This window comes from Dromaius novaehollandiae, chromosome 11 (genome assembly GCF_036370855.1).
Source record: "Dromaius novaehollandiae isolate bDroNov1 chromosome 11, bDroNov1.hap1, whole genome shotgun sequence".
Taxonomy (NCBI): Eukaryota; Metazoa; Chordata; class Aves; order Casuariiformes; family Dromaiidae; genus Dromaius; species Dromaius novaehollandiae.
This window is the reverse complement of record NC_088108.1, coordinates 25475660-25497191: the sequence shown is the minus strand read 5'-3', so window position 1 is coordinate 25497191 and position 21532 is coordinate 25475660. Positions and strand designations below refer to the sequence as shown.

Sequence of the window (21532 nt, the reverse complement as noted above, 5' to 3'; positions counted from 1 at the left end):
GTGGAGCTGCTCTGCTGCTCCAGGGCGACACTTCGCCTTTCACAACCTTCCCAGCAAGCTGCTAAAGGAGAGCAAGGGAAAGCAGGGGAGAGGTTCCTCTGCCAGGGGAACGAGGGAGATGCCACTGCATGCCACTGTCACTGTGGACAAAGCACTTGTATGGCCTCAAGCGTGTGCTCTCGGTAGGAATACAAGCTGCTCCTAGGAGCACCAAGGCCCTGGGTCACTGAATGCTCTGCTGCCTGATGGTCGCAACCTTGCTAGTAAGCAGGACCCCAGCCCTGCCCAGGGAGGGCAGCTCGGAGCGAGGCACAGGAACCGACAGCTCCGGCACTGGGCCGTTTGGAAGCTTTTGGTTGCACGAGGTTAGTAAAGGCCGTTTCCGACACCCACAAAATAGCTCCATCAAAGTCTCAGCGAACCCACGGTCCTGAGCACATCACTCTCTAGCTGAATTTGGAGAAGAGCCTTCCCAGCTTGTCTTTTGCTGAAAATCAGCTCTGCAGCTCTGACAAAAACAGAACCAGGGGAATCCAGTTTCCGTTGCTGCCTAAGTTCAATCAATAACACTTAGGAGAAAGGCATCACTGTTAAACATTAAGCGAAACCTTTCCTTTAAGAAAACTCTATGGACCAGGAGCGCCCATGGCAGGTACAGCAACCAGGGGTGGTTTCAAGGCTCATTTTGGAAAGCCACCACCAGTGTCAGCAAGTCAACAGAGGAAAGGTTAAAGAAGTTGCTTTCCTCTGCTTGGTGTTGCTTTCCTCTGCAAAAACAATGCTTTTTTTTAAAGCGTTTCTTCCCCTGCGATAACAAAGGGCAATGTCATAAAGGGCTTCCCCTCTTCTCCGGGAGCTTCTAGACAGAGTGGCCTTTCCCTGGCAGGGCAGGCTGCCTCTCCAAGCGCCTCCTCCCTTCAGAAGCAAAAACACTTCAGAAAAGCAGCTTTTATCATGTCGATTTTCAGTATTTGGGTTATTGATCTCGATGCTCTTTTTTCAGCCTGATGACACCAGAAAAATGCCCGTCTCCTGTAAGAAGAGCCCTGGGTCTCGGCCGCCTTTCTGTGCGGTGAACGGCACCGTGTGCCGCCGCTCGTCTCTCCGGAGAGGCGCGGGAGCTGGAACGAGGACTGAGCCTGTCACTCCGTAACGCTGTACCGTGGAAATTCATCCTTGCTTGAACAAACACCTCCCCTGGGCTGAGGTGCCCCACGGCAGCCGGTGCTTCCAGGAACGAGCCGTTCACCAAGACGGGCCTCCCTAGACATTGCTCTCGTCGTACCCTTGGACCTCGGAGCGTGGCGGGGGCCCAGACGTGACATCTGTGTTCACTGCACCGCAACCTGCTGCAGTAACTAAGTGGTGTCCAGGTGTCACACACCGAGCCTGTCTGCAGCCCTTCAACCAGCCTTTTGGACAGTCCGAGGAAGCAAAGAGAGACCATGTGTCGTGATCTGTGAACGGCACCCGACCCGACTTTAAATCATGGCCCTGGCTATGTCGTTTCCAAGGTGGCTCCTGCTGAGACGCCTGCCCCAAACACCCCACGTCTGCAGCAAAGTTTGGGTCAAGACGCTGTCGTTTGGATCCATCTCTATTTCTGAACCGCACGGGCTGCACAGCTTGCCTTGTATCAATGACAGCCTGTTAAGCCAAGCCTTAACCGATCTGCCACTGGGATATGTAATTAGGCATTTGCCACTGCCTCCTTCCTGGGGGAAGCTATTACTGAAGCGTATGAGCTCAGTTTGGCCTATTAATAACTTCTCTCCAGGTGACCCCATGAAAAAGTATTTGAATTCACTTTCTGGAGAACATCTGGCAACGAGCAGAGCACAGCACAGCTCCCGACAGCCAGGACGCTTCTTCAGCGTCAGCCTGAGCATGAAGTCTGGGTTGTTAACTAGAAGCTTTGGGATTAATTTGTAACTTAAGACTGAACTTCCACTCAATGCCAAGTGTCTCTTCAGAGGCTGTTGCAGTCCTGGAGAAAGACGGAGTTTGCAGGAAGAATGTCAGGTCCTGGCAGCGCTGGGAGGGGTTACGAGAGCTCCCTGACGTACGCTTCTCCCCATTTTTCTCTTTGGAGGTGTTCCAGTGCTCAGCAGAGATCACACTGGCCCGGGCAGCTCTTCCTTGCAGGCTACCGAGGGGGTACAGAGCTCTCAGCCGAGACCTCTCTTCTCTCGCGCTCTAGATGAGGCTTTTTGACCTGTCCTTACTCCAGGGGAACCTTCATGTTCTCACCTGGCACTAAATGACTGCAAGTTGCCTTAACTTAAAATAGAAGCGAATTGGCCAGTGCTTAGGTTATAATACCTGACGTTTGCTGCTTTAACACAGACACAAATAGCGCTTCACAGAATTAGACTTGCAGAATGAAATATGAGGGTCCAGGGCAAAGCGGAGAGAAATGATAAGTGTTAGAGAGAGTGTGGAAGAAATGCTGTGCTAGGTCAGATGTTAAAGAATTATTTTTTCCCTGCAGTTTCTGGGTTAGGTGGATTCCAAGCAAGGGAGGACTTCAGAATAGCTGAGAACAACAGAGGGAGAGTTTCCGCAATCCCTATAAGCTGATGTAAAATAAAAGACTTGACCAGCCTAATTCCTGCACATTGAGCTCATCTGAAAAGAAAGAAAAAAGGCAAAAAAAACCCCCCAAGTGCCAAAATAATGTCCTGAGGCAGAGAAGAATGCAAGGCCCGTGTCGGAGCGTGCAAGGGAAAACAGGCACCCCGAGCTCCCGCCCGACAGAGCAGCCTCCTCCCCGCGAGGAGGAGGAGGAGGAGGAAGAGGAGGAGGGCTGCCTGAGGCACGGGCCTTCCGACACAAGACATCGTTAATCCGACACGGCTGCCTTCGATAACGAGCAGAGAGAGGCCTTCTGCCCCTTTTCAGTGAGTGACCGCACGTGGACTCTGCTGCAGCAATGCAGCAAGCTTCAGCTGGAAATACAGCCTATTTCCAAAACAAATCGCAGGCTTCATTTTATTTCTACATTTATTTATTGGCAAAATAGCTAGCCCTTAATATCTATATCAGAATCTTTCCTCTTTATAGCTGTTTTCATTGAGAAAACACACATTTTTCTGAGTCTTTGGTAAAAGAAACTTTGAGAAAGTCTTTTGCTGATAGAAAAAAGCTTCAGAACAAATGCACTGCTTTAGGGCATTAAATATAAATTTTTCTTCCCTTGGAAACCAGTAAAACAAGAAAGTTAGTACCAAAATAGCCTCCATGAGTCACAAAGTATTATCAAAACTATGAGACAAGGCCATTAGCAGCGCGGCGGACAGCACATTCCCCGGCACGGCCATTGCGGGGAACCGCCGAGAACCCGAACAGCGGCAGCCGGCGCGGCCAGCCCTGCACGGCGCTTTGCAAAAAGCCCAGTTGCAATCAGATCGACCCGACGCCAAAGTGCCCGCAACGGCGGGCTGCGGAGCGCGGCAGTGAAGCGGTGGTGCGACGCGAGTGACCTCGTTGGGGTGTGCACAGGACTTTCCGACTGTAGCTCCGAGCAACAGAGACGTCGACGGCCCGGCAAGCTCAGCTCTGAGCACCTTTTCATTCATTCTAGCACTTTTATCAACAAATTCCTTGATAGCAACCATAGCCACGTGTGTTGTGACACTGCAAGGGACTATCGAGATAGTGAAGCTACAGACCGCGATGGATCTCCATGTAACTCCCCTTCTGCTCTCTTTCCACCCGGGGAAGGAGCATCTCCTCTGCCCCCGGCCGACACAGCCCCGCGGGCGGGAGGAGGTCGCTGGGGGCTGCGAAACCCCGGTGCATCATCCCCTGCGTTTGGTGGCGGGAGCTGAAACCCTGCAAGTGCTGTTACCTCCCAAAAGGGGAACCAAAGATGCTGGCGGGGAGGTCGCTCGGGCTGGTTGTAAGGATGCAGCTGCCCTCTAGAGGGACGTCGGACCAGGGCTGATAAAGCTTCCTAAAGAAAATGCAGACCTGCCTGCTGCGAGGGAAACGGCACGCACAAATTCGCAGCCGCCTCTTTCCTAACAATTCTTTCTAAATCTGTGCATGGAAAAATACCTCGGCAACGCTATTTTCACGAGATAATGCACTGTGAATGGGGTATCTCCACGCTTCAGACTTTCTTTCCAGTACGTGTACGCTGTGGCTTTGTCTCGTTCTCTATTCTTCAGCCCGTGCAGGCTTTAACCGTGCAGGCTTTAACCGCTTCCCCTGGGAATCTAACCCGAAGCCTAATAGTTCTCATTGTTAGAAACGTTTCCTGATATTCAGCTGCTTCTTCCTTCTATTCATGCCCAGCAGAATCGCAAGCTCCTGCCTGGTTGCGCCTGCAATTGTTCGAGGTGCTCCAGCCTCCTTTCAGGCTCTGATTTGGTGCCCTGAGAGCATATTCACTCGCTTTTCATGTCCTCTGGATTTGTTTTGTTGAAACCTAATATCCCTCCAGCGCTGCGCTCCGAGAGCCCGTCCCCGGCTACCGCGCGGGCAACGCGGCTGCTTTGCTCCCCTAGACCATTGCTCGCTGCTAGCGTAGTTAATCGCTCCATTTATCTGTCCCTGGCATCGTAGCTCTTCATCCTTAGTCCTTCCCAGTTTCTTTGGTGAAACTCAGTTTATTCCAGTAAAAAGCCGGCCCTTAGCAATGCCACGCTGCGGTAAACGATGACGGCTACCCTGTAGTCCCCGGGCAGGGAAACCCCGCTGCGCGAGTGCAGGCATGGCACCTCCTGCCACCACCGACGGCCACCCTGGGTCTGGTCTCGTGGTGGCTGCACCGGCTAAATAAAACCAGCCCCTGCCATGCCAGCAACGGGAGGCATGGGCAAAGCCTGGCTATCACTGGAATCCAGAAAAAGAATAAAACACCTCAATCCCACCTGCTCTTTGTCAAAATCTGCTCAGCTGCCCCAGACAGGAGGACACGGGCGGCCATCTCAGCCTCGCCTTGGACACGTTCGGACGTCGCCCTCCAACACAACAAGAGTAATAGTGCTCAACTCCGAAATGGGGCTGCTCATCAGCCGGTGCTGGCAGCGTCTCGCGCCGGCAGCCGAGCGGCTCTGCTGGAAAACACCTGCTCCGTTTTCCAGGGGATAAGATTTCTGCATAACTGCCGCCTCTTGTCAAAACAATGGGATACGTTACCCCGTGTTTATCAAAGCAGGAACCCTGAAGCATGCAGAATTAAAAACCAGTCCCTTTGAACCGGATAGAAAGAGTCGACGAGTCCAGATCCCCCACCAAAGCAGGACGCTGCAAGTTTCTGAACTAATTTTGGAGGAGGGAATAATCAGGTATTTCCTGCCTGAAGACGTTTTTCTGAGTTAAATCCAATGCTGGATGCAATTTCTGAAGCGAGCTGACATTATGAGCTAGCTCTGGTCGTGCAAAATTGGAAATTGCTCCACATAATGGGGAAAATGACTAACGAGAGGGGAGTTTGCAAAATGAATCCGTTCTCAGTTGAAAGCCTCTGAGAGTGCTGAGACACACTTGGAAGAGCCCACAAAACACTTGGAAGAGCCCACAAAACATGGAAAGCGAAGAGACAGGCAGGCCTCGAGGCACAGAGATGACACTGTCCAAAAGACTGACATTCACTCAGCTTATTGATGATGCTACATAGCAAAGAAAAGCAAAGGTTTAGGAAAAAATGCAGGGTTTGGAGGAATTTTCAGTTTCAGGCATTTGCTGGAGAGTTGCATGACAGACTTAGCAAACTACAAATCTGTATTTTACTTTTTATACAATGAAACACTCTTCGGCAGTTCGTAATCTAATGCCTTTGCTTCCACTTAATTGCACCTAGCAAAGAAAGGCCCTCAGGACTCATCGGAAAGAAAATGATTGCTCTTTGATGGCTCTAAGAGTCAGAGAAATAAATTAAAGATTAATTAGCTAATCCACTCCTTAATGAACGGATGGATTATATTTAATGTTTTAGGAGGTTATCTTCACTAAAAAGCTGTCAGCAGCACTGGGAGCAGCGGGACGCTCTGGATGCTCAGTCGCTCGGCTGGCACAACGGCACCTTCCCCTCCCTCCCCCAAGGGTTTGATGTGAATAAACATTTGGAGAAGAAATATCCTGTCGTTTATTAGCAAAAGGTCTTGTTGGATTGAGAAGTAGTGGAACTTTCAGTGCTGGCAAATTAACAAAACATAAAATTTTCAAATGAAGCCTTCCTAAAATTGCAAGGATACGGATTCAAATGGGCACTCCCATCTTTATACCATCTATCTGCAACATTTAAAATGACTAAATAAGGTCCTTCCAAATGCATATTGAAAAAAAAACAAACAAACAGGCTGAGGCTTTGCACTTCCATTTGATTCCAAAATGATTTTTTAATGGCCATGTTATAAAACTCTTCAAAAGGTTTTCAAATGGAAACACTGACAAAGCATTAAGCATCAGTGAACACTGCGGCATTAGTGAGCTCTTGCTGCGTCCTGCTAGATCTGCTCAGGAATTTTCCTTCGGAATCTTTTCCAGCAGAGAGTGTGGTTTCTGCAAAGTGACCTTTTTCCAGGAAAACGTCAGTATTACTGACTTTTTTCCCTTAGCTTTCCTGGGGAACATCTAAAAGAAATATTCTGGGCAACCAGAACTGAACCTTCTGGTTTAATCAGCCAAATGTTTCGTTTGGGGTCACCAAACGTTAACCTTATTCCAAAGAAGCTGCTGCAGGGTGGGAGCTGTAGTCCTAAAACTGGTGTTTTAAAAGTGTGAGACCTTAAGAAGCTGCCTGCCTGACACAGTGTGCAAATAATGCAGATATCATAAGGCTACATTGCAGAGAGCCAAAATTTTAAATACAACGACATTTGTAAGCTCATAGGGAATTATTTTGGCAAGGTGGGCTTACCTGTTCCTGTAAGCAGGGTAACTATACCACTGTAACACCAGCAAGCCATTCCTGGATGCTTCATTTTGACCATAAGGTGATTTGACTTCTGCAGCTTAATTTTAGCTTGTTTGCAGACTCTTTTCTGCAGGGCAGAGCTCCACAAAGTCTCAGAACATCTGATACGTGCCACCACACCAGGAACAAAGCCATGGGATATTTAACTACCAAATGGCAAATTAAGCCTGCTTCTGTAGAAGAGCAAAGATGGGAAATAAACCTTGCCAATAAACAGAGGAGGAAGGGAAAAAGCTAATGTCTATATCACATAGAGTCTATTGGCCTTTATATGCGATTTGGATTTAATTTGTGCTGTTGGCTCCTTTTGGAGTGCTCACAAAGGCCCTAAAGCAGGAATCTTGACACGATAAGGCATCAACTGACCGCAAATACCGAGTATGTTTGACAACGTAAGAATTAAGTGTTAATCACCTGGGAACACAATAACTACTCCGGTGGGCACAGTTTTTCCTTAAATTCAGATATTCCCGCCTGGCTGAAAGCAATGCAAATCTCACGTGCCTGTCCAAGAGCCGTGGTTTGGTTCTTTGATACGAGACCGCTGGCACCGCGGATGGCACCAGCGCTGCAGAAGTGACGCACCAGCCGAGCTGCAAGAAGGTGCAAGCAGAAAATCTGAGCAGCGTAAGCAGGCGGTAACATTTTTTGCTTAGACACGTCATGCCTTCCCAGCAGCCACGCTTTCCACCGAGATAACCGTCCGGTGTGCCTTGTTTTCCAAACTCACTGGAGGTTACTGATGTACTGCCAATGTTTTAGCAGGAGAGCGCGCCGAATCCCACCCGTCCCGAGCCCCGGAGGAGCACCACGGGGTCGGGGCGGCGACGGCCCACGAGCCGCTGCAGCGAGGCGAGATGAAGAGCCCCGGAGCCTGTTCATTGTTTTTCCATTTTAAAGAAAACACTTGCCTGTAACTGTAACCAAGAGGAGAGGCAGCCACATCCTTTTTTCTTGTTTGGTAAATAAACCTATGTTAAGGGTACTTTGCTGGAAATGTTTATACTTTATTTATTTAAAAAAAATATACAGAGCACGTTGATAGCACAACATTTGGCCTATTTAAACAGGCATGGAGAAGAGGGTAAAAGCACATATGTGCTGCGATGCGAAATGTCCTTGGGAGGGGAGCCGGGATACGTTGCTCTGCGGGCTTTTACTTTCACGCTAATAGCAAAGACTTCTTTTGCCCCAGTGGTGAATAGTTTGGGGTTTTATGATCTCTAGAAGATAGAGAATAGCACCATGGGTCAACCTCAGGGATTCTGCTTGCCCAGCCTCTAGGCTTGCGCTAGGGCTAGCGCAAAAGGATGCTCCTTTTTAAAGAAAAGCCCATAAATGGAGGTGAGTGAATAACCCGTTCTCTAGAGAAGTTTTTGAACTCGGTGGAGAGCAGCATCACCAGGACGGTTCAGACGGAGGTGCTCCGCAGGGGCAGAGATACCACCCCAGCCTCCTGCTAGGCTGCAGGTAACGCCGTAAGGAGAAGCTCCCGAGAGCCCCTGAAACTCGCCACAGCCAAAAATACCTGTTAGGAGGGTTTAATTAAACCAATAGCTCCAGAGAGAAAGCAAACAGAGCGCACGAGTACGTGTGGGTAAATTCCAGTAGCATCAAAGTTGGCAAAATTGCCACTTTCTGACCAACGCACAGAAGTTTTGTTCTGTTTTAGGACATACTCTCTATTTATACGTCAAGGAGTAATTTGCCACTATTCCAGCTTGAGCAGAAATACTGCCAGCCGGGTTTCTCATGGGTTTGCCGAGTGGCCGGTAGCTCTGAAGGCTCAGACGCGAGATGCTAATCCGCAAAGGGCCTCGGCGCGCTCACCCTGCTCTGTACCATCACTGCGGCACGACCCGCAAACCATTTAAACGCAGTGATTTCAAGCGCAGACGCGCTGCTCGCGCAGGCCCTGGCAGAGCACTCGCCCGCCGCACAAGAACGGGTCCCGGGGGGAAAAGCGGCTGCATCGCACCGGAGCAACCGGGCTCTCCGTGCAGCCAGCGGGAAAATCCCCAGGGGCTGGTCTCCAGCCCTCCCCAGCCCCAAACGCGACACCCACGTTGGTCCACGAGTGCCACGCTCAAAGTTTTTGGCTATCCCTTTCCAGTGCAGCCAGATTTTCCTCTCCTCTTTCAATGAATGCTAAGTAGGGGGAAAAAAAAAAAAAAAAAAAAGCACCTTCACCGTTTCCAGCTCGGATCCACCCTCGCGTTTTGCAGCCTGAACCCGGAGCCGCGGAGGACGAGGTCTCGCGGCCCGGAGCCGGGCTGTTACGTGAGATGTTCAGGAAGTTATTTGAGTCGCCTGGATAAAAGCCCGCGGCAGCTGGGCGCGAGGCAGGAGCGAGACAGAGCGGGGCTGTATCACCCAGCAGCCCCAGGAACCGCGTTAGCTGCAGCCGCACAATGAGTTGTTTACTGGCCTCGGCTGCCTGCGGGAGCTGCCAAAAAGAGCGGAGGAAAAGGAGCAGCGGACACAACGCGGGCGAGGCGCGCTAGCCGGGAGGCTGGGCTTTAACGGCGGCTCCGGCTTGCAACCCCATGGAGCTGGAGACGGCCGGGGAAGAAAGGAGAGGGCAGCGAGCGCTCGGCTCCGCCAGCGAGCCGAGGTGAATCCACCGCTCCCCGCGTTGCCCTTCCCCGCGGCCGGGAGATCCTCTTCCCCCGCTGATGGGCCGGTATCGAAGGTAAGGGAGGAAAGCGGAGCTCGCGGCGGCTTGCGGGAAGGCAGACGGCAGAGAGGCAGCAGGCAAAGCGGGGCTCCTTCCCGGGGCAGGCAGGGTTTGCAATTATGCCCATAAACATGAGATCCTACAGGTTTCCCAGCGGGAGCCCAGGCTTTTGCAGCGAGCGGCTGGGGGACGAGCCCCCAGCCCGCGCTGGCTCACTCTGCGGAGAGCGTTTGCAAAAGAACCACTTTAAATTAAATCTCAGTTGAGAAAGATCTTATTTTCCTGCCCTGCTTTGCTTTGCTTTGCTTTGCAGCTCCTAGGTGCTTTCAAATGCCTTCCCGTTCCCCAGATCTCCCCTCGCCTCTTTGCTCTTAGTTTTTTCATCGGGAGGAAAAACAATCACAGCTGTGCAAAGGAAAACCGGGGCTTTACAACAGCTTTCCCCGCTGGGGACGGCGGCCAGGCTGGAGCTGCACGCACACACGCACGCTCGCGCGGCCGCGGCTGCCAGCTAAGTGCTCCGGAAAGAGGCTTCCTCCATCGCCGGCTGCGCTCGAGCCGCTCGCTGCCCGGGGGGGCCGCCTGGGCCCGGCGATGCTCTGCGAGGGGAGGAGGCCGGCGCGGAGCCCCCCGCCAGCCCCCCTGCGCAGCGGGCCGGGCTCAACGCCCCTTCCCCGAGCCGTGATGGCTGCAGCCTTCCCTCGGCAGCTTCTCCCCCTGCAAAGGGCTGGAGATGGCCCCGGCCGCGGCGTCCTTCGGGGACAAGCGCGGCCCCCCCGGTGTGGGGCAGCCCCACGGGGAGCACGGAGGGGCTGCACAGGGCCCCGGCCCGGCCCCGGCCTTCCGCTCCGCTCGGCCTCGGGGAGCTGGTTTCCTCGCTTCCTAACTCAGCATAAAACCGTCCAGATCTAATGTTGGCACCAAGGAAAAAAAAAAAAAAAAAACCCAAGATTTTAACGTTTTCTGAAATCCAGCTCGCACAAAGCCGTGGCACAAGCCCGGGCGCCCGGCCGGAGCCGCGCGGCAGCAGGGATCTGCAACGCGCTTCCACCCAGGCAGGTCTCGTTCCTCCCCCCGGAGCAACGACACGATTGGGATGGCGGGGGGAAATTTCTTTTTAAAGTGAAAGCCGTGATGTGCAAGCTCTCGGAAAGCGGTTCCCGTAGGAGCTGCTCGTCCGTGCTGGCGCAGGGAAATCAGCAGAGCTCGCGCCGTAATGCCGCTCACGTCACCGAGGGGACAAGCTCAAGACTTTTCCGCCGTTATTGTTTGTTTCAGCTTGGTGGAAAATATCCCTTGCCGAGGGATTTTTTTGTACTTGCAGGCAGTATCATAAAGACAGTCTTTAACACAAGCTTAAGAGATGAAAGCAGATGAATGTGGCGAGAGCCAAGACTTTCAGCTCACAATAATATATTCCTAGTTTCACGTACTGCGATCAAGAGATCTGCTTCCTACAAACTACATTAAAAAACAGGAAAAAAGTTGTAGTTTTATACTGAAAACTTTAAACTAGCACCTTGGCTTTCATTCATAGCTAAAATAAACTCCTCCTAAACTCATCTGCAAAATGCCACACGAAAACTTGAATGCAGCTATACACGGACAGAAAAACAATTGCCAGAAGTAAAACGCAAGAGGCACAACTCACTCAGAGCCATGTAAAGATGCAGCTGTTTGAAAGAAATATGACTTCATGCAGCAAGTCCACTGCAGCGCAGTGTGCAAGAAAAGCTTGTAGTTTTTAATAACGCTCCTTACTCCTTTTTGGAGAGGAGACGACCGTATCTTTGATTATTGCTCCCTGTGTGAACAGCACAGTAAACCCTGGAGGACGGGAGGTGCGGGGTCCACGGGTCAGCGGTGAGGATATCCCCCCTCGTGGCACTTTTCCATCCTCTTTCCCGTAGAAGTGTTTGGAAAGCACATATCCAGCGCTCCGCAGGTCCCTGCGGGTCGAGCGCGTGCACGGAGACGGGCTCCGCTCCTCCGCGTGTCGCATCTCCTCCGTAAACAAGGCGCTGGCTTAGTCCCAGGGCAGGGGAGCCCAGTGCCTTTCACAAAAGGCAGATTCTCTCCTTGGAAAGAGAAGTTATTTAGTCGCAGGAACAGACAGCGGCTCCACAAGGTTTCCTCAAATGCATCATCCTCTGAATTCAGTCCCAAGAAGGGGGGTAAGGAGCCATGGTTTCAGAGCCCGGTTCACCTTAGCTGACCCCGGTGGCAAGGAAAGTTTTCTGAGTTATCTGCAATGGGGGGGTTTTGCTTTGCAGAAAACGCAAAGCCTCCTGATCTTGGCAAGTTTGCGCAAGTCACATTGAAGGGCATTCATCGGCCCCCGAGCCCAGGGACAAAGATGCATGCAAGCAACATAATGCATTGCTTTCTCTGTACATAATATGCTTTTATAATATTTTAAATGCCTACTGTGCCCATAGACAGCCACAACTGAAGCTCTTCTTTTCATCTAATATTTTTCCCATTTTAATTTATGAACCTGTGGATAACACACTGTCTTCCACCACAACACGCGCTCGCTCTCGCATGGGAAACGGGAATCACCGCGTTCCCCAGAAACAGCAGCATGCCTCATAGCATGCCAAAACCCGGTTCCCTTTCACTCCTGTCATTATTAGAAATGGTTTCTGTGAAACTTAGCTGCAGAAACATCCCTCGCTGTCTCTGATTTCGTAGTTTTGCATCGTGAAGTCGTGCTATGCTTAACGCATTAGTACAACTCTGCTCTCTGCAGTTCTTGCTGAGGAGCACCGCAGCTGCACGTCCTCGCTCCTCGCACGCGCTCTCACCGTACACCGCTAAATAGTCCTCGAGACGTGAATGCTTTGCCCAAGAAGGGTGGCGAGGGGGGAGCATGGAAACCGCGCTCATGCCTCCAGATCAGCCAAACGTGCCCCGAGAACAGGGGATGAGCGGCTTCATCCCGGCGGTGCCCAGCAATGCGGGAGGCACCCAGAGCCTGCTGCTCCCGCAAGGCCGGGCTCACCCGAGGAGCTGAGCTCAGCCTATCTGCCCCAGCCCTGCCCAGGCTCTTGGGGGAAGAGTGCTCCAACCTCGCCGTCTCCTGCGAATGAAGCAACCGGAGCGGAAAGCCCTGCGTGACCAGCTCCCTGCGGCGAAGCGGTGCAGGGCACCGATCCTCCGAGGTCCCGAGCACCTGAGCACAGTGCTCATCGCGGCCACCGGCAACGTCCCTGCGGGGGAACACGCCCCGCACGCGGAGGAAACCCAGCCGCGGGTCCCTGCCGCCGAGCTTTACCTGCCAAAAGCCGAAACGGGCGCTTGTGCTGCTGCAGGCTGGCGGGAAGCTTGCTGAAGCTGATGCATGCAGAGAGAAGGAAAAAAGCCTGTAATTTTGGATAAACAGAGGTGAAAGTTCAGCTCTGCTGCTTCAGCAAAGGGCCTGGAACAAGGAGGCAGCCCAGAGGCAGGGCCCAGCGTGGGGCCGGGCACCCGGGCAGAGCGAGGGGCAAGGACTGCACGGGCACCCAGAACCACCAGACGCAGAGAGGATGCTTTGGGGGCAGAGAGCTGGCTGGAAAGGGGTTTGCAGCCCTCAGCAAATAAACTGGCTCCTGCTGTTGGATCCCTGAGAGTATGCAGGGCAACGGGACTCTCCCCCCCTTTTTTTTTTTTAATGCTCTTTGTCGATAAACAGGACTGCATCAAAGACAGCGCTACCTGCACCATCGGTTCCTACTCCAGAGTGAAAACAACCTTCGAGCGTTGGGTCGAACAGCGTAACTCTGTTTTTCATCAATTCTTCAATTTTTTTCATTGCATCTAAATCTTCTCTTGCAAGATCCAGTAGAGATCCTGGTAATGCTGTCATAAAGAGATGTCCCCGTAGCAAAGGGCCTGAGGTTGCAAAAAAGCAGTGTTCATACAATATTCCAAAATCCTGTTGCAGCTCCTTTGCAAGTGAAAAAAAGTCCTTCTGGTAGAAGCAAAGGATGCAGGCTGAGCTGGGGAGCTCGGGGTGAACTCCGTCGTCCCTGCCCGTAGATTCGCCCCTCGGAGGGCTGCAGCGGACGGGCTGCCGAAGCCCGGCAAGGGTTAAGCGGTGATGTAGATGGCGAGAGACATTCCTAGTGAAAACAAAAAGCGAGTCATGCCCTGAGGATCAGTGGCTGAACGTGGGGTAAGGCAGTTCACTCTCCTCTTCAGAAGGAAACATTTTAATTAGCTCAACACAAAACAGATACAGCGCAGAGAAGTCACCACGAGCAGGAAATGCTTTGGAGGTCTCAGAGGACAGTTAGGAGACAACGGCAGTGCTGAGCAATTAAAGAGAAAAGGGGGGGGGTGTTAGGAGTGGGTCTGATCGGCTCAGGTTTCCATCTCCAAGCCGAATTACCTTGGGGTCCTGCTTCAGTTCGGTCACCCTCTTCCCTCCCGGCAAGGGAAAATCGCTGCTGCCCTTGGCGGGTCGGGGAGGCTGGGAAGCCCCCACGGAGCCTGGTGCTAGGGGGTTTGTTTTTCTTCTGCCTAAGAGGATTTGACAGAATTTGAAAATCAGATGGCGAAATCTGATCGACTGAGATGATCAAGAGTAACTCACAATTTCACCTTCCTATCAGGCGTGGGAGATGTCACTAGACGCGCTGTAAGGATCGGGGAATCAACGTAGCATTGGCATTGAGGATCCTGGCACAATAAGCGTCAAAGCCATGAATAAGGGCCTTTCTGCCCGTCTTTTATCGCCTGAAGACGCTGCCTCTCGCCCCTGCGTGGCTGAGCGTTCGTTCGGGTGAGCCCCGGGGAAGAACGGTCCTTTGAAGCTGCAGCAACCTTTGCTGGACTTCAAAGCCACGCTCCTGTCTGCTCCTTTCCTACTGTTCTCGAATACATCACTCCGGATTAGGAAATGAAAGAGATTAAAGCATTTGTGCTTTCCGTCACTTTTTATGGTCAATAGCGCTTTGTTTCCCGGTGTATAATCCCATCGGCTTCTCCCGCTCGTACCGCACTGGGAAGAAACGTAGGAAAAGCTTACTGTAAAACCGAAGGAGTACAGTGGGGGATGCAGAGCTCAAAGCAGCTTTGCAAGGTGGCCAGATTAAAAGCCGAAGCAGAACTTTGTATCCATCAAAAACAAGCTGCGAGTGCTGTTAGTGCTGTTTCCCTGCAGCAGCAGGCAGCAGAAGTGGGACCAGCAGCTCCTGCTCCATCCAGGTACAGCGGCTTGCAAGCCCTCGCCACCGGGTACCGGGAAAACGGAGTCGGCATCGCTTTGGGACACACTCACTATCCTGCCATCCACTAGTCCATCCATAAGGTCGACACTTGCAGTATAGGCTTACCTTAATACAGTACTTCTCACTGCGAGAAGAACCCAAGTGCTAGAGCCTTATGTGGAATTATGATCTGAACAAAAACCTTCAGAAAAACCCTATTTGGACCTCTGACATAATCAAGGTAGAACAAAGGAGGGAAGTAAAAAAAGAAACTGAGAAAATGATAGCTGATGTGGCTGCAGAGCCACAGCACGGGGCTCGCAGGTGGGTCTGGTACCCGGCAGCGTGCTGTACGGCCCCCGCGCAACTGCGTGAACACCAGTAAAGTAAAAACCTCCCGATGAATGCAATTCTTGTCAAGAGAAGGCATAAAGCACATGCTGTGCCCAAGGAAAATACTTGTTTATTTGCGAGGTCAAGGTTTGAGACTGTATCAAAACACAACAAGAGTTACCATAACCTACAGACGTTTCTGGACAAAACCCAGAGAAAACCCCAAAAGCTAGTAAAACCTGCCTTTTGGTCTGTCAATTTTTTGGCTTCTGCGCAGCTACCGTCCTCTATAAAGCCTGTTTGTCACCGGATTTAGAGATAATGCAGGTACAGATAGCAATAACCCAGAAAAAAAAGTCTTTCAGATTTGAAAGGTCTTCATTCGGTCGGTCACAAACGTCCCGTGAAACGGCTCTGCAGCTTTGGTTATTTCAGTAAACACACGCACAGGATGCCCCGCGCGGTCACGCTAATAAGGATACATTCATCTCACGTCTCCTCTTAAAAACAAGGAGGAGAAAAAGTAAACATTGAGATGCAGTATCAGCCCCAAAATTCACACTGTAATCTTTTTGACCTCAGTTTAACGGACTTGTGGAGAATAAGATAAACCTATGGAAACAGAAAGAGTGCCACGTAGCAGAGCTGCAGTAGCTGAACTTAAAACCTGCTTTGTACCTGCAGTAATTATTTTTGATGCAAACGAACGATTGGCCTGAATTAAGCTACAGCCGCGAGCGGCTCTGCCGAAGCCCTCGGGGGCCACACGAGCGAGTCCCAGCTGCTGCCGGCTGCTTGCAGCACCCGGTACAAGGCAGAGCATCTCCTCCGTGTCACCACCCAAAGCCGGGTCCGCGTTCTGCCGCGGTGCCACTTCTGGCAGCTGGGCAGGGTCCTTCCCCCTTCTCCCCCCCGTTTTAGATACGGGACTTAAAGTTTTGGTCTGCCTGAAAAAGCACAGTGTAAAGTGATTTTGTTTATGTTTGCTTAGCTCCGTGTTTTAAAACGCGCTGCTAGAGGTTCTTCCGCCAGCGAAGCACAAGCAGCGGTGAACGTGATGGACGTGGAGATCATCCTGCTGCTCCGATTCTCCCTGCAAGGGAAGGGAAGGGAAACGAGTCTCACGCTCGGAGAACTGAACCCGTAGACTCGGGCTTCAGAGTCTGAAGCGTGTGGCTCGGTTTCAAAGCAACTCGTCAGCTTGTTTAAACCCCTCAGCGTTAGATAGGTAAACACCACAGGCCGGTGTTTTGCAGACCATAACTTAGCTGGACAGTTGCTGGCAGGCGATTCCCATGGACCTCTACACTAGAAAAACTCACGGTTGCACGATGCAGAGCAGGAGGGACGGAATGAAAGGATGAAGCACCGCGTCTCCCGCGCAGGGCAGCGCGTGAAAACGGGCTGCACCGGGCCGGGTTTTGTGGGGCAGCCCAAACCCTGCACCGCGTGCGCAGGTTGGAAAGGGGGGTTTCTGCATCCCTCCCGGGCACGTGGCTGGGCAAGCTCCGGAGGGACACCCAAGCCTCTCGGAGCTCCCCAGCGCGAGACGGGGCCAGGCCGGCCCGCGCGGTTTCACGCGGAGGAAAAAATCTGCTTATTGAGTTCAGTACAAATGCAAAAACGGCTTCTGGTGCAGATGATGTGCAGCCTCTACATGCTGCAAGAGGGTAGCAAGCCACGAACTTGACCTGTCCAGCTGAGCGTTAAGCCGAGAGGCAACACTATTCCCGTTGGAGCCAACGTGCGCCTTGGCACCCGATGGCATTTCGGGTTGTAGATGAGACTCCAGCCATTTCGATTGCTTCACACACAAGGAAAATGCACCTTTGAGCTTTTATTACCAAACAGTTTAAATGTTCGATGTTGTCTCCAAGCTACTTTCTACCATTTCACAATGAAGTTCATTCTGCCATGAATTTAGTAGGAAAAGCACTGAGATGATGTGCGCAGGAGCCCAAAGGGGTCTAAGGAGCAGTTTACTCCCTGCCCGGCAAGTGCCCTCACGGTCAGCTCCCTTCCTGCCCTCTTTGCTTAACAAAGCGGCCGTTTACACATGCTCTAGAAAAAACCCGAACATGTTTGGGTTTCATCTCAGCTGTCCATGCCCCACAACCAACAGCCATCAGGTAAGAGCCCGGCTGCCTCCGATTTGGACATTTGCTAATGCAGGAGCTCATCGCAAGCGTGTTACTGGAAACACAATTAAAACGAAGACAGAGTTTGCTAAATTGGTTGAAGGGCACGCAGCAAAGCCTCCTGAGGAAATTACAGCGATTTCTGCTAGTTCGGGGCGCGCACGGCCGACGGCAGCCAGAACAAGGGACCGGCGCAAGGCAACGCCGCCCTGCCCCGGTCCTGCCGCGCCAGGGCCTGCAGAGAGGCGGGGGCACGAATCCCCCCGGCAGGACGCACACAAGCACAGTTCCAAGTCATCCTTTTGGACGCCAAAAGATCCAAGTCATCTGAAAGTCATCTTCCTGCAAGCGAGATGTGGGGATCCTCCCTTCCTGCTGGTTCGCTCTGCACCCAGCGCGTCCGGAGGGGCGAAGGGCGGCCGCTGCCTGCCGTTGGCCTCAGCCCCGGTGCAGCGGGTCCGTGTTGTCCACGCGCTGCCGGGCGAGGGCAGGACTCACCTGTCCTTCGGCAAAGCCGCCACCACGACGCCTCTCTCAGCACTGGACATTTCACCGGCTGACTCACCGGCGGCACGCAAGAACAACCCTCAGCGTAAGCGTTTCCAGTAGGAAAACATATGGAAAACATTTAAATTTCATCAGAGGTTTTGCATCCCAGATTGTCTCGATTCCGTGCTTTCTTCACCCATTTGTTTGTTTATATGTTGCCATTTCAACCTTTAACACAAACTTTTTCAGTTACGCGTTTGCTGTTGAAACCCCGTTGTCAGAGGACCCCTCTCTGGAACAGATCCACTTCTTCACAATGGCCTCATCTCCCCAGACTGCTCCATCGCTTTAGTAACTAAGACGTGTTATATTACAGATTACCAGAGGACACAAACTTTGTTTCCTATTTGGTTTGCTATGTTTTATGGTGCAAAGGTCCCTCCGGTAGTTATCCAGCTTTGCTCCGCATTTCCAAGACGTTACCAGCCGCCATGCCCACGTCCCACATTGCAAACTATTCTCTCTCCGATTAATGAGACTTTCTGGCCACTTTTTTACAGACCTTAAAAATACATACTTAGAATAGCAATACGAGAACATCAAGAGAGTACTAAAAGCACTTATTTCTGGTAAACAGCACGCTTACTTCAACTACACGCTTCTGTAAAGCTTGCTGAATTGGGACAAAGGCTTACGAGCGCGCGATTTATGAGATTTCTCAAACTTCTGTTTCTGAACCTGGACAAAGAGAAGGGAAAGTAAAGCTGTCAAAACCTTACAGGAGTCCCCTTTAGAAAATTCTTTTTTTGGGGGGGAAATGTAAAATGCTTTGCAAAATATTACCATTTTTGCAGAAATTTAGAAGGAATCCCTTCCCCAACTTTTCCAAAAGCGTCAAGCATTTAGTTTTTGGAAAGCATTTACGGTAAACATTTCTGAAATACAACATTTCAGTTTTTCACTCTCAAAAACTTGTTTAGAATGTTCTTATTTTCAAACAGAAAAAAGGCAAAGCAGCACTTTGCCAAAATAAAGGGTTTTTCTTAATGCTTTTTAATTAAAAAAAGGGTTGTAAAATCATAGAAGTTTTATTTTTGCACAGATAAAGGCAAACACTAAAAATTTCAACTCCTTTCTGCTCTCAGTACATGTTTAGGTGAATACTTTAGATTGTCATTTGCTTCCATACCTGGGCAACATCATGGGTTCATGATCTAATTTCTTTCCAAATGCACTGGGCCACCTCCATCTAAAAATTAAGACAAACCTTTCCAATGCAGAAAGCTGGAGTTAGCTCTCACTCTCCCTTCCAACAGGAGACTAGAGAGCAAAGCGGGAGGGGAAAGGAAAGGCAGTTCAGTAACTGCTGTGGTCAACTTTGAAAAATTCCAATAAGAGCAGAATTTAAGAGGACTACATTGTAAACTAATTACTGGTCTTGTCTTCGCGTCCATTCCTTCGGAAAGGAAAGAATACCTGCTCTTTTGCACAGACACTTTAAAGGATAGTAGGTTGCAGGACTGATAGCTTCTGTTTGTCTCTCCTTTAGGACGAAAGGACTCGTGACAAACTCATGGTAGCAAGGCGTCAAGCGACCTTCCTGGGATGTGCTTCTTCAGGAGGAAGAGAGATCACTACCTTATTTTATGGATGTCACTGAAATAGACTTTGAGGCTCTTCGGAAGCCCATCACAAACCTGGCATGGGAAACCACAGCAACAATCATACCTGCTTGACAGATGATTCCTTTAAGTACAACTTGTACGGAGCTGTGTACAGCGTGGTCTTCATCCTCGGTTTGATTACTAACTGTGCCTCCCTCTTCGTTTTCTGCTGCCGGATGAAAATGCGAAGCGAAACAGCCATTTTCATGACAAACCTGGCTGTTTCAGACTTGCTGTTTGTGTTCACCTTGCCTTTTAAAATTTTTTATAATTTCAACAGGCATTGGCCTTTTGGAGACAGCCTCTGCAAGATTTCCGGTACAGCATTTCTCACTAACATCTACGGCAGCATGCTGTTCCTCACCTGCATCAGCGTCGACCGTTTCCTTGCTATCGTCTATCCATTCCGATCTCGTACCATCAGGACGAGGAGAAATTCAGCCATAGTATGTGCTGGTGTTTGGATACTGGTCCTCAGTGGCGGGATTTCAGCTTCACTGTTCTCTACAACCAACGTCTCTAACACCAGCACAACCTGTTTTGAAGGTTTTTCCAAACGTATCTGGAAAACCTACTTGTCTAAGATCACTATATTTATTGAAGTGGTAGGATTCATAATTCCTTTGCTACTCAACCTTACATGCTCCTCTTTAGTACTCAGGACTCTTCGGAAACCTGCCACCTTGTCTCAGATTGGGACAAACAAAGAGAAAGTACTGAAAATGATCATTGTGCACGTGGCCATTTTTGTTGTGTGCTTTGTGCCTTACAATTCCATACTCTTCTTGTACGCGCTCGTGCGGTCCCAAGCAATAGCAAACTGCTCCTTGGAGCGATTTGCCAGGACAATGTACCCAATCACCTTGTGCATCGCTACAATGAACTGCTGCTTTGACCCGTTCATCTATTACTTCACATCAGAATCCTTCCAGAAGTCTTTCAACATAAAAACCCAGATAAAAATGGATTCTCTTTTCAAGACTGAAACACCTCTCACAAAGACTGCACTACCAGCACCACAGGATGAAATAAGTGACCAGGCTATTACGAATGGGGGAGATCCAACATCTGAATCACATTTCTAGTGACATGTTTACACATGCAGTTATCTCCCATTCATTTCTTCATTAACACGACGTGCAAAACAGTTGTTTCAGAACATAGGTTCACACCTGGTGCTACTGAAGAAAAGTTAATGGGGGATAACTACACAGGTGGGCAAACGCTCACACTGGGATTGCTCCATCAGCTGCAACAGGCATCTCCACTTGAGAACATGAGATATAATGATCCAGATGGATCTCTTCGGAGATTATGGATGGGTGACAACACACACACCAGCTAAGGAGGGAATGGATCAGATTCTTTAATCACAAGATGCCAACATTTGGCATTTCTTCCCCCCAGCATTTGACATGGGACCAGCTGGGAAATATAAAATTTAATTTTCTTAGAGATATCTGCCAATATTTCATGTCTTCTGGAGATGAATCTTCATATGTTAACTCAATAACTTCACACAATATGTATGTTTGCTTAAAAAAAGGTGTAATAAAAGCCTTGGCTTTTTCTTATTTCACTGCAAGAGTATACATCCTGGTTTTACTAGATACAGGCATTTTAAATTTATTTTTTGGAGAGGTTTGGAGTGTAAATAATTCTGTTTTGAAAAGGCAGCAAAGCAGTTGCTTGCTGATATAAAAGCAAATTAATAAGAAAGAATAATTAATGAAGCAATTTAGAAATAAGTTTCATTCTTGTACGATTAAGCTGCTTTTTGTTATAAATGCCATCTCCAGGGAGAAGTAAAGAGTGCATTACAGCTGTGTTGCACCTGGGTTTTTATATCCCAGGAGATTATGCGTGACTATTTCTGGTAAGGGCTGGACTATAAAGTCAGCTGAAAGAAAGGGTCTGAAACCCCGGAGTTCTTTCTAGGCCAAATCTCTTACATGGAAATTGTACACAACGGAAGGACTGAAGAACCACGGAGTGCTGATCTTGCTAAAGAACTTGTTTGGATATAGACAACTGGTGTCCTATTAGCAGAATTAATCTTCTGCCAATTAGCAGAAGATCTCATAAGTGATTGTTTGCTATTTTTTTGCTAC

The 21532-nt window shown here is 50.2% G+C and overlaps 1 protein-coding gene across 1 annotated transcript; it reads left to right on the top strand.

Annotated features, from left to right (window-relative positions):
- The first annotated feature begins 9106 nt into the window (after window positions 1-9106).
- On the top strand, window positions 9107-21000 carry LPAR4 (lysophosphatidic acid receptor 4). Its single transcript, XM_026095993.2, has 2 exons — window positions 9107-9617; window positions 19307-21000. The coding sequence occupies exon 2, from the start codon at window positions 19460-19462 to the stop codon at window positions 20504-20506; it is 1047 nt and encodes a 348-aa protein (XP_025951778.1). The 5' UTR covers window positions 9107-9617; window positions 19307-19459; the 3' UTR covers window positions 20507-21000.
- The last annotated feature ends 532 nt before the right edge of the window (window positions 21001-21532 follow it).

Coding starts and splice junctions, on each gene's coding strand:
- LPAR4 (XM_026095993.2), top strand. CDS start 19,460: ATGGGAAACCACAGCAACAATCATACCTGCTTGACAGATGATTCCTTT.